The 11,391-nt window shown below is 39.1% G+C and overlaps 1 protein-coding gene across 2 annotated transcripts in view; it reads left to right on the plus strand.

Annotated features, from left to right (window-relative positions):
• The window catches only part of LOC108749784 (BAG domain-containing protein Samui-like), a 20,068-nt gene extending 9,234 nt beyond the window's left edge, over positions 1–10,834 (plus strand). Inside the window, exons 1-3 of one of the 2 annotated variants that reach the window (XM_018488748.1) lie at positions 1,105–1,806; positions 7,462–8,976; positions 9,180–10,834. In XM_018488748.1, the coding sequence (XP_018344250.1) occupies positions 1,732–1,806; positions 7,462–8,976; positions 9,180–9,620 (2,031 nt within the window). In that variant the 5' untranslated portion in view covers positions 1,105–1,731 and the 3' untranslated portion in view covers positions 9,621–10,834. Of the gene's footprint in view, positions 1–1,104; positions 1,807–7,461; positions 8,977–9,179 lie in introns of those variants that run through there. The other variant, XM_018488747.1, reaches the window with a different exon arrangement.
• Positions 10,835–11,391: the final 557 nt, after the last annotated feature.

The raw sequence follows: 11,391 nt of genomic DNA on the forward strand, positions 1-11,391 counted from the left end.
TATCATAAGAATATTAATATGATCTTATTTGTCATTTACAAGTTCGCTTATAAATTATTAGTTTCTATAAGGGGAAGTTTTAGGCACAAGTTACCTCTCCGAGTGCCATGCTTTTCGCGATCGGTCAGGCATGCAACCCAGTGCAGATTCTTCCGCTCATGCCTAAAAATATAGGTCATATCTCTCTTCTTCTCTCTCAATTGATCAAAACGCATTCGTTCTTCCTCATCTATCCGTCTACCTCTTAGCACGTTATTAATTCGTGTGCATTTTTGTACATTTCAGATCAAAATATTTGCTAATTTATCACACAACTAAAAAAATCAAGTTTTTCAGAAAATGAATTTTAATATTTCGAATTATTATAATTTTGTGATATTAATTATAAAATGTAATTTTGGGATAATATAAAAGATTGTAGAGGAACCAAAGTATGTTCTTTTAAAGTACGTTGTCTTTTTTTAAGTTTCCGTTCTGTGTCTGCAAGCAACGAAAAATTTTTGTATTATGTCATTGTTATAACAAACAAGCGATTGTGCAAGCATATATCAGACTACATATTGAAGATTGGAGCTCAAGCAATCAGATAATTTTTATTTTAATACGTTTCGTTCTGATTGGTTGAATTCCAAACCCTAATTTATGTACAATTTGAAATGCGTTATAGTCTACAAACTTCACGCTTCGGTGAGAAGAGGAGTAGAGTCACACAAAGAGCGACCGAAACGAATGGAGTCTCTGCGAGTGGACTCGTCGCCGGCTCGCATTTCTATCTTCTTTTGTTTCTATTTTTAGATTTGAAGTATCTTTTCTTTACCTCAATTTGCACATAGAAAAAGGAAGTAATACTATAATAATTTCTCTCCCAATGTTTTGAAAGCAAATCGAACAGAACGGAATGAGATAATCCAATGACGTAACATTCAGCGCTTCCGTGTTCGCTCCGCGTTTTCTCGATCGTGCGAGAAGCGTCGAGAAGTTAGGCGCGAGAAGCTTCTAGCGAGTTCTCGCGCTTGCTCGGTCGCCGTCGGTCGCCTCCGCTTGCGCTCGTCATAGCCGCCGCCGGTGGTCACGTGGTCACGCACAACCCACACGTAACCGCGCATTTAAGTGCTCCCGCGGCCCGCGCGCTGTCAGTCTCGTTGTTAACTGCATTTGTGGTGGATTACGCGCGTGATTACGGTGAAACGCACGTGCGCACGTTTTTTTCTTTTTTTTTTTATCTCTTTTGCACTATTCGAGGAGAACGGCCTTGAAAAAGTACAGCCGACGAAGCGAGTGAGAAAAAGACGTATCCCGAGTGTATAGCAAACGTCGCTTATGTAATCGCGGTGGAGGCAGTGGAAGAGACGAGGAAAAGCCGAGAGAGAAGCACGACGTGTGAGTGTCAGCTATTGCGAGCGAGCGAGCGGAGTGAGAGAGATATATTGGGAACGTGTGAGAGCGAGCGAGCGAGCGAGAGAGAGAGAGAGAGAGAGAGAGAGAGAGAGAGAGAACGCAAGGAGGTGATGATTTCGAGAAAAATCTCGCGGCAAATCTTTTCTCGACGTCTTTACGCCTTCGAGAGCCGCTAAAAAAAGATTTTGTGCGTGATATATTCCGGAAAAGGAAAGAGGGAAAGAAAGAGGAAAAAGAAAGAAGGAAGGAAAGAAATTACTTGCTGGTGCAAGCGAGAGAGAGTGCGTGTCGGGTATCCAAAAACGGACGCGCGGGCTCGAACAGGTCCAGAAAATGGACTCGCCTGTCATCGTGGACGCAGCATCCAAATTGGGACGAGAGATCGATCTGGACCGCTGCTCGTTCCCCGTAAGTGACGTTATCCACCTCTCTGTTTTTTCTTTTTCCTTTTTTTTGGCGTTATTTTTTTTCTCGCGAGATGTAGGACTTCTCTGCGCGCAGTTCCGCACTCCGAGAAAGTTCGGTTGCTCCGCGAGCTTCTCTAAGTTTGAAGTTCAGGTTCCTTCCTATTAGGAACATTCCGTTCGTACACGATTACATCTCGGATCGACGTTTTTGCGAGCAAATATTGCGCGTTATGAATTATTATGCACTGCTGCTGTAATTCCTTCACCGCTTAAGGCTAATATTTCATTTATACGATAAATGTCTTAAATATGTTGATTGGCTACAGAACAGAAAAGTTCTCTGGAAATTTTCTATTCTATAACCAATCAACATGCTTGAAAAATGTGTTGCACAACAAATGAAATATTAGCCTGAAGTCGTAATTAGACTAGAGATTGAGATTGAAATATAATCAATCAAAGCAAAGTTTACGAAACTTGAGATTGGTTTTTTTTTTCTTGTAATTAGTTAAATTTCAGTCTAATCTCTAGTTTGATCACGGCTTTATGTGGATTGACGATTGATAGTTATTCAGTCCTATTTTAGCCAATCACGATGCAGCGAATCCATCGTGATTGGCTGAAATAGGACCGGGCAACCGCCAATCGTAATCGTCAATCTATAGTGTGATGCGGACTTTAGGCTGAGTTGTTCCACTTTTCGATAAGTTTCAGCTTACTCTCTCTTTCTCCCTCTCTTGTTCTCTCTCTCTCTTTCGCTCTTTTTTTTGCCCATTAGATAAATTATCACATAGTTCATACGAAGGTGAAACAACTGACTCTAATGGGCTTTCTACAATAAATCATTACCTAATCTTTAAATCTTAAGAAATCGACCAGTTATAGTCAATTATTCTTCTCATATTTGACTATGATCGATGAATTTCTTATGGCTTAAAGCTTAAATAATGGCTTATTGTAGAAAGCCTATTAGGATTAAAGCAGAGTCTTATCTAACACGAAACATAAGAAAATGAAACAATCAAAGTCCTTCATTTCTTTCTTTTTCACGAAATTTTTCACGAAGTTTTCAACCAATCAAAAAACTTTGATTGGTTGATTTTCTTATATTCTATGCATTATGCGTTATGTAAAAGTCGGTGCTTCAGCCCTTGATCTTAAAAATTGCAAATCCCCTACAGCACAAAGTTGCACAAAAGTTACAGCAACACTGTATGTTGTAACAGTATTGTAGAGATTTTGCAGTCATATTGCTGCAAATTCTGTGCTGTATGGAATGATATAAGCAAACGTGATAGGCTCATGGTAGTGGTTCTCTTCCTCTTCTTCTGGTTCCACGCTTCCAAGAAGACACGATCCAGATCTTAATGGAATCATCGACGCACACGAGATATTTCCATACGTTCCGCACGTTCTCTTCACTGCCGATATATAGCCCTCCCTCTCCCTCTTCATCCGCCGCTGCTTCTCACATTCCGCGTTTCGAGATCGCGTGGAAATCAGAAATAGCATTCGCGCCGTATTTTTCGCGTCGCATTCGAAAGCGTCGCGACGGAACGCGTCGTTCACGAAAAAAAGAGGGAGAAAATACAAAAATTGAGATATTATCGTCGCATCACGATATTCGTTAAGAACTTTCGAGTATTGTAATGGTCGCAAAAGAAGTTTATCTGAATCGTTAATTGATATTTCGATGATATAAAATGATTTATGATATACGAATTCTCGAAACAAATTTGATGAAAAAAGAAACCGACATTCGTATCAATGTATCGAATTATCGTGAATGATCGCGATGCGTGACCGCCAAACGCAGTAGTCATGATGTCACGAAACCTATTTAGTCTCGAAAGACCGTTGGTATATTATTGTGGTCGATATCAGTAAAGCCCATATCAGACCATTCATTGGAGATTAAGGATCGCAATTAGTTCGGCCAATCGGATGTAATTTTAGCTCGCTATGTCCTGATTGGTCGAATCCTACACGGAAAGAACGGTTTTGCTGAAGTATTGAAAAATTTAGTCAGATACAAAAAATAATTTTGCTGTGTTGTGTGTGTGTGTGTGTGAATCATCAAAATAAATTTGTAGAACTCTTAAACGTTGATGAAAATATTGCAAAATATAATCTTAATATTTTATTCTAAAAAAAATTAAATTTTAATAAATATTTTTGAATAGTTCTAAGTAAATACTTACTAAATGTAAACATATATTTATTTAGTATAAAAATTATTAATTTGATTCAATTATCATTTTTTATTGAGTCAATATTTATCTATTATAAGTAAATATTTACTTACTTATTTAGCAGTATTCAAAGAAATATGTATTAAAATTTAGAAAATTCTTTTTAGTGTAGCTTGAATGTTCTACGTAATTACTCGTATTTTGGTTCAAACAAAATTATTTTCTCGTATCTAGCTTAATTATCAAATATTTTAGCAAAATTATTCCTTGCGTACAATCTTCAATTTGTGGTTCTTAATCTCCAGTTCGCAAACCTCGGTCTCTGATACATAGTCTGATACAGGCTTAACGGCACGACGTCAAAAGGCGCGGCGTGACGTCATACCGGTCACGTTATCAGATACCTTCCTTCGCTCAATATCGATCATATGATTAGGCGAGATTGCCAATATGTGCAGCGAAGGAGAGGGAAGGAAAGAGGAATTACCTCATATAATTGACTCTTTCTTACATGTTCTAATGACGTTTCTCTCTCAGCGTTCTGGAACGCGATGGATGATTCGCGTGCACGCGTGGGCGTATTTGCGCGTGCTCCAACGAAGACGGAGACCGAGAACCGAAAAGAAACGAGACCGAGCGATCGTTTCCCCCGTATGATATCACCCGATGAAAATAAAAGAAACCTGTAAAAGCGAAGAGGAAAAGAAGGAAGATGGGAAAACGAATTTCCTTCTTCAAGATTGCATGGACAGAACAGTTTTACTGTAGTATCTAAAAATTTAGCTGTATACAAATCTGAAAATAATTTTGTTAAGCTATCAAAATAATTATGTAGAAGAATAATTATGTAGAATTATGCTCAAGCGTTTATGACAATACTGCAAGAAGTTTTAACATTCTAACAACCTATTTGTGACTTATATATAATTATTTTGATTGATCAAACAAATTATTAAGATTATTATTATACAAAACTGAAAATCAGGGAAATCAAGGAAAAGTCAGGAAATTTTGCAAAATTTTCTGAAAGATAAAAATTCTTGGCTTTAAATAAGTATAAGTAATGTCAGCAACATTAATAGTAATTTACATTGCATGTTTGTCTCTCAACAAAATATTTAACGGTTTCCAAATCAGAACGCGAAAATACAAAAAATTTTATAATATTATTAAAAGCATCAGAGAAAATTATGAAATTTTGTCTGGAAACTCAAAGGAAAATTATGAAATTTTAGGATGAGTAATTTATGACAATGATTTATGATAACTTTTAGATCTAGCTAAATTTTTAGATATTTTAGTTCAAAACTATTCTTTCCTTATATTTTGAAAGTCCCACATAATGTATATTTTGATCCAAAATAATTTTTTTTAGTCTATTTGTCTATCTATATCTAGCTAAATGTTCAGCAAAACCGTTTTTTAGTGCGTGTTAAAATAAATTCGACTGGAAGAGACAGTCAAGGCATCTCGACATTCAGTCGTCCGCGATAATAGCAAGCGATGCAGGATTAAGTGCGTCAAAAATGGATATTTGGATTGAAGGCCCTCTAAATTTAGTATTAAAAAAAATAATATAAGTACCCGAACGCGCGATGTTATCCTGTTGCGGGTCATTTTCACGGTTGACAGGCGAAAATTTAATGCGGTGGCGGTGTGTTGGCCATGGCCAGCCAGGCCGAAAATAGGAAAATCTGATTGTTGGGTGTAGGTGCGCATATATAAGAGGTTCTTCCGATTCTCTCTCTCTCTCTCTCTCTACTGCCATTTTTCTCTTATTTTCTCTGTCTTTCTCTCATATGCGTCCCGTGTATGGTTTTCTTACAACGTCCGCCGGTTGCGCTAAGTGGAACGACGAGGCGACCTCGATTCGCCGCAGGAAGAGAAGGAGGAGGAGAGGGAAGAGAAGGAGGAGGAGAGGGAAGAGAAGGAGGATTCGTCACCTCGTGCCCGATTACGCGAATTTCCCCTTCAGCGCCCTTGCTCGCGTTCGGATCGAAGTCGAGACTGAATGTCACGCACAGCTGTTGCCGTTAGGGTGACTTCGAAGAAATACTTCAATTAACTTGGTCAACAATCAACTCAACTATTGCAAAATTTCTAGCTATACAGGGCGATTCTTAAGTATTCTAAAAGATTTTAAGAAGGAGATTCCTTTACATGATAATTCATTATAAAAACTTTATATGACTATGTGTTTGAAATGACTCAGTTTCAAAATACAGGATACCAAAATTGAAGGGCAAATTTCGTTTTTTTTTTCCAAAAATTCGAAAACCACTCGAGAACACAAAATTTCATCGAAATGACTTCGAATAGTTTTTGATATTTTTTTAGTGTTAGGTCTAATTAATAACCAATGTTACTTTAATTTTAAGTGAAGCTTAAAATTCTCTCCTTTTCTGTCTCTTTATCGGCTTTAAAAAAATAAAGAAATAATATTAAGCTTCGCTTAAAGTCGTACTAACGTTGGTGCAATCGGGCTTTAAATAAATCTGAGAAGTTATCCCTTAAAATCTTTCAGAACATTTATGGACCATCCTACATAACTAATCGTACTTTATTTAATATTTCTTTCTGTATATTAAATAATAAAAAAATAATTATTGTACCTACCTTAGCAAAATAATATTGCTTCATAAATTAATTGGAATTTGATCGAAGTCGCCCTTAATTTATTAGGGAATATGAACTTGGCATAAGTTTATTAGGGAATACACCGAATTTGGTTATCCTTATTATCTGTCTTTGAAGGCTAGAGACGAAAGTTATTGCTTTACATCTCTACTGTAATTGGCCGATTCGATTACTTACAGCGTAACGGTTGGTTGGTCCTATTTTAGTCAATAACAGTGCATCATAATTGAAATATACTGAAATATACTGAAAACTCTCCTTTTGTTTCGTTGATTGATAACCATATTTAGAAATGAATTACGTTACCCAAAGTTATGATAACCAAAATCAAAATGAGCTGTATTTACAGCTATGACAAACTATCAAATTAAAAATATACAGAAATCATGATTTAATTTCTTGAAATAAGAAGATAATTTTTTATATATTTTATATAAAATATCTCTATTCTATCGATTGCAAATATTGTGATTATGATCGTAATTTATTGAAAAATATTTGTATTCAAATATAATTGATAAGAATTTTTTGTATTTTTTTTCCTTTATAATCTGAGATAATAATGATGAGTAAACAAAAACCTTCCTTCCAGATTAAACATTTTCTTGAACATTTACCTTGTATTTAAATATTCGTTCGTCATGATTGAAAGATATTCAATATTTCGTAAACTGTTTTTTTAACATTAAGTTTCATTTCTTGCATATGTCAAACCAGTTTTAGGTAACAATGCGATTAAGATTCATCTTTTTAATGTATGAATAATTCTTCATTTCAACAACATCTATTGAACATGGGTTTCATCAAATTTTTGTCTGTCTCCGTAGGGGTTCCCTTTTGACGACGACGCCGACGTTTTTGATCGTCCGCGCAGCGACGGCATCCGCGCGCACCTGGACGACCTTGCGGCGCGCCACCCCGAGTTCGCCGAGCACCTGCGCGGTCCGCCTTGGCCGTTCAGCGGTTCCCTGCTGCGCGACCGTCGCCGTCAACGCCGCGGCTCCGGTAGTAGCAACAACGACGACCAGCAGCAACAAGGTCAGCAGCATCAGGACGAGGACGCGCGTAGTCAGGCAAGTGGTAGCAGTGCCGCGAGTGGTGCGAGTGCCGTCAGCTCGCATAGCGGCGGCGGTGGCGAGCACGACTCGACGTCATCATCCGCGATACCGCAGTACGGTCTACGTAACACAGTGGACATAGGCCAGCAACAGCGACGTCGCGACATGGAGAGTAGTCCGGAGAAGGATGAGCGCGGTCAGCGCTCGATGTCGGCACCACCGACGGAAAATTGGCAACAGCAACAGCCAGGTCAAGAACAGCAATTACCACCGCAACCTGGTCAAGGTCAGAGATTCGTGTCCCGAGTAGATATCACGCCGCAGCACAATCAGCAACGTGCGCAGTCACCTAGTAAACCAGCCAGCAATGTCCGACATATCCCCATCTTCGTGGAGGGTCGCGACGTGCCGGTGATGCCAAAAGTCGCGACAGACGACGCGCCGCCGTCCACCTTCCAGCAACGACAATCATCGCCGCCGTCTCACCACTTCGACAGATCGTCACCGCCAGCGCATCATTTCCACAGACCCTCGCACTTTAACGAACGCTTCAGTCGGCAGCAGTGGCCACCGTCGCATTTTCAGGATGCGTTTTATAAACCGTCAGGATTTGAACAGCCAATGCGGCGGCAATTTCAGTCACAACATCAGCAACCGCAATATTATTATCAACAGCCTCAACAGCAGCAACAGCCTCAACAGCAGCAACAGCCTCAGTATCATCAGCAGCAGCAGCAGCAACCTCAGCATCATTATGAGCAACACCATCAGCAACAGCAGACTCAGCAACCTCAACCTCAGCCTGATCAGGAACAGCAACAGCAGCAGCAACAAGAAACTCCCAAACCAAAGCCTCCGGTGCCAAAGGATCCCTTGGAGAGAGTCGCCCAGGTACAAAAGGACGTAGACGATCTAGCCGAGCAGGTACAACGTTACGTTGGTGGCTCTCGGCAAGATAAGGAATATATGTATCTGGACGAGATGTTGACGCGCGAATTAATCAAGCTGGATGACATAGAGACGGAAGGTCGGGAGAACGTGCGGCAGGCGCGTAAGAACGCCATCAAGAGCATTCAGGATACCATTAGCTTGCTGGAAACAAAAACACCAATTGCCAACCAGCAACAACTCACCGTATATAAAATGGCTCAGAAATGTTCTGAGAAAGATCAGCGGGGAGAAGAAATCTCGCACGTTCCTGAGCCGATGGAGGTAGACGCGAAGCAAGAGAAGCTTAGTAGCGAGCCGATACCGCTTCCGCCGGTGCCGTCGTCGCCGACGAAGGTGAGAAATCGCGAGTGAAGTGACGTTAAAATGCAGGATATTTATCAACTGTACAGAAAATTTTTTTAGTTTAACAATTTCTTTTATTCTCCAAATTATATTTTATCTTTTATTTATCTTTTTTTGTTTAAGACAAATTATTTTACGATTGCAATATTTGTACGAATTATCTTATTTTTTGGCATTTTATTTCGGTTTTGCAGACGAAAGTGGAATCCTCGGAAAGTGAAAGTGCGGCAACAGCTGTCGAATCAGCAAATCAAAACGTTATTCCTACTGGACAGCAGATTACCAAACAGAAAATAGAGAATCCAGTTATAGCGGAACAGCCTGTCGCATCGACAGACGAATCAACAAAATGCACGGTCGAAACAAGCAAGGAATCAAAACCGAGTGATGGAAAAAATGAAGAACAGCAAAAAGACGTGTTACGAACAATGGAAAATAAACATGCGACATCAAATCAGCAGACGAAGGAAACGACGGAGGAAAAAACGGAAGTGAACGATGGCCAGCGGAGTTCGATAGAATCACCAAAGCTACAGAAGAAGGCAAAGAAGACGAAGAAGAAAGAGCAACAACAGCAACCGGTGTCCGAGCAAGCAATCCCGCTGCCACCACCACCGACGGAGAGCGCGAAGTAAAAACAGAATGTTGAGGAAGTGTCGTATAGTCGAACGTGGATCCCAACGTGGACACGACTCGACCAGAATTGGCGAACGAGAGAGAGAGAGAGAGAGAGAGAGAGAGAGAGAGAGAGTTTCGTGACACAAAGGAACGAGAATCGACTAGAAATGAAGTTCCTTGAGTCACAATGGAACGCCGAATGATGAAAAAAATAGAAATAAAAGAGTTTTGGAGGATATCGAATTGTCGTAGAAATCGCGAAATGGTTTGATTTGTATTAAGACGCTGAACGCTGCTGCCTTTTCTTACTTTTTCTGAGTTTCGAACTAGAATCAAGCTAATCGCGTTTGAGCCGAGCAACGAATCCTTCAGTCACTCGTCATTGCCTTAGGACGAGGCCTTCCTCTTTTATAGAATAATCACGAGCGAACCGAAGCGGCACCCCCCCCCCCCAAGTTCGTTGACTTCCTTGACCTTCGATTTGAAGCTCTTACACATCCGCGTGTTCCAGAGAAAGAATCTTTGTAGGAATACGCGCAGCGAGCGAATTTTTCTCTCTGTCGATGATATTATTAATCCTCACCTTTCTTCTAATTTATTTATAATTTGCGAGCTCGTGGATGATTGTGAGGTAAATAGAGACCGCATCTGACTTGTATGAGATGGATTCGAAATCGCAGGGATAAGATTCAAGTCTCGTTGCGAGTCCGGGCGCGTAATTTCGAGGACATCCATCCTATAGAAGGCCAAGTATATAGTTTCGTTATATATTCACCTGTCGAGCAGACCAATTTGCCACGTAAATGCCGTGCTACAGGAATTATTCATCAAGCAAATTATTGATTATACGTAAAGGATATACGTAATTTTTTCTAGTTGTGATCGCAGAAAAAGATTATATTTGTATTTTATAAAATAATATACGAATCTTTTGTATAAAGTTTGCACATCACAGTTTGCTATTCGAGTCAAAATTTCGGTTTTTTTTTTATTTTTGGCTCTTTACGACGCGATACAGGAAAATTGGTCTGTTTGGAAAGTTAACGACGTTATACTCGGTATAGCATCACGTGCACGTGACGGCAGTGATGACGATAAGTTAACATTGATTCTAATTTATTGTATGTCTGCCCGAGAGATGATTTCGTGTTCACAAGTGTGTTTGTTGTTGACGTTAATAATTTTCTGCATATCGCGCGTATCTGCCGATATAAAGTGGCACGGATGTGTGTAAGAAGCATGTGCACATACAAACTTTAGAGTCATGAATATTTGTCGAGAATACCGATGCATGCGCCGTCCCTCGTTTCTTCCTATCTTCCTAGATTTATCATTAGGATGTGTTTCGCGACGTAAATTAATTTATGCGTGCATAATTTAATGCAAATTAGAATCCTCTTTTAACAGACATTTAAAAGTTGCCAAAGTACAGATTTTGCATCATAAGTGAATGTATATACAGATTACACGATTGATTTTTTGAAAATTAGCCAAATATTTTTGTAACTCTGGTTAAAACGTATTTTTTGTAAAATTTCTGTGCATTCAGGATTCCATATAATATAGAATAGATTATAAAATCAAAATTCAAATATGTCTCTAAATTAAAAAAAAAACAGATGTTTAAATAAGAAATTAAAAAAAATGCTACTTGTGTTCATTGATTTATTGTCTCAAGATGCATCAACCCAATTAGTTTCTTTTTTTTTGCTCTAACCAAACTCAAAAATTCTTTCTTTGCGCACTTTGACTTTAGTGCTGTACTCAATTTGAAAAGAAAAAGAAATT

This window comes from Trachymyrmex septentrionalis, unplaced genomic scaffold (genome assembly GCF_001594115.1).
Source record: "Trachymyrmex septentrionalis isolate Tsep2-gDNA-1 unplaced genomic scaffold, Tsep1.0 scaffold312, whole genome shotgun sequence".
Classification (NCBI taxonomy): domain Eukaryota; kingdom Metazoa; phylum Arthropoda; class Insecta; order Hymenoptera; family Formicidae; genus Trachymyrmex; species Trachymyrmex septentrionalis.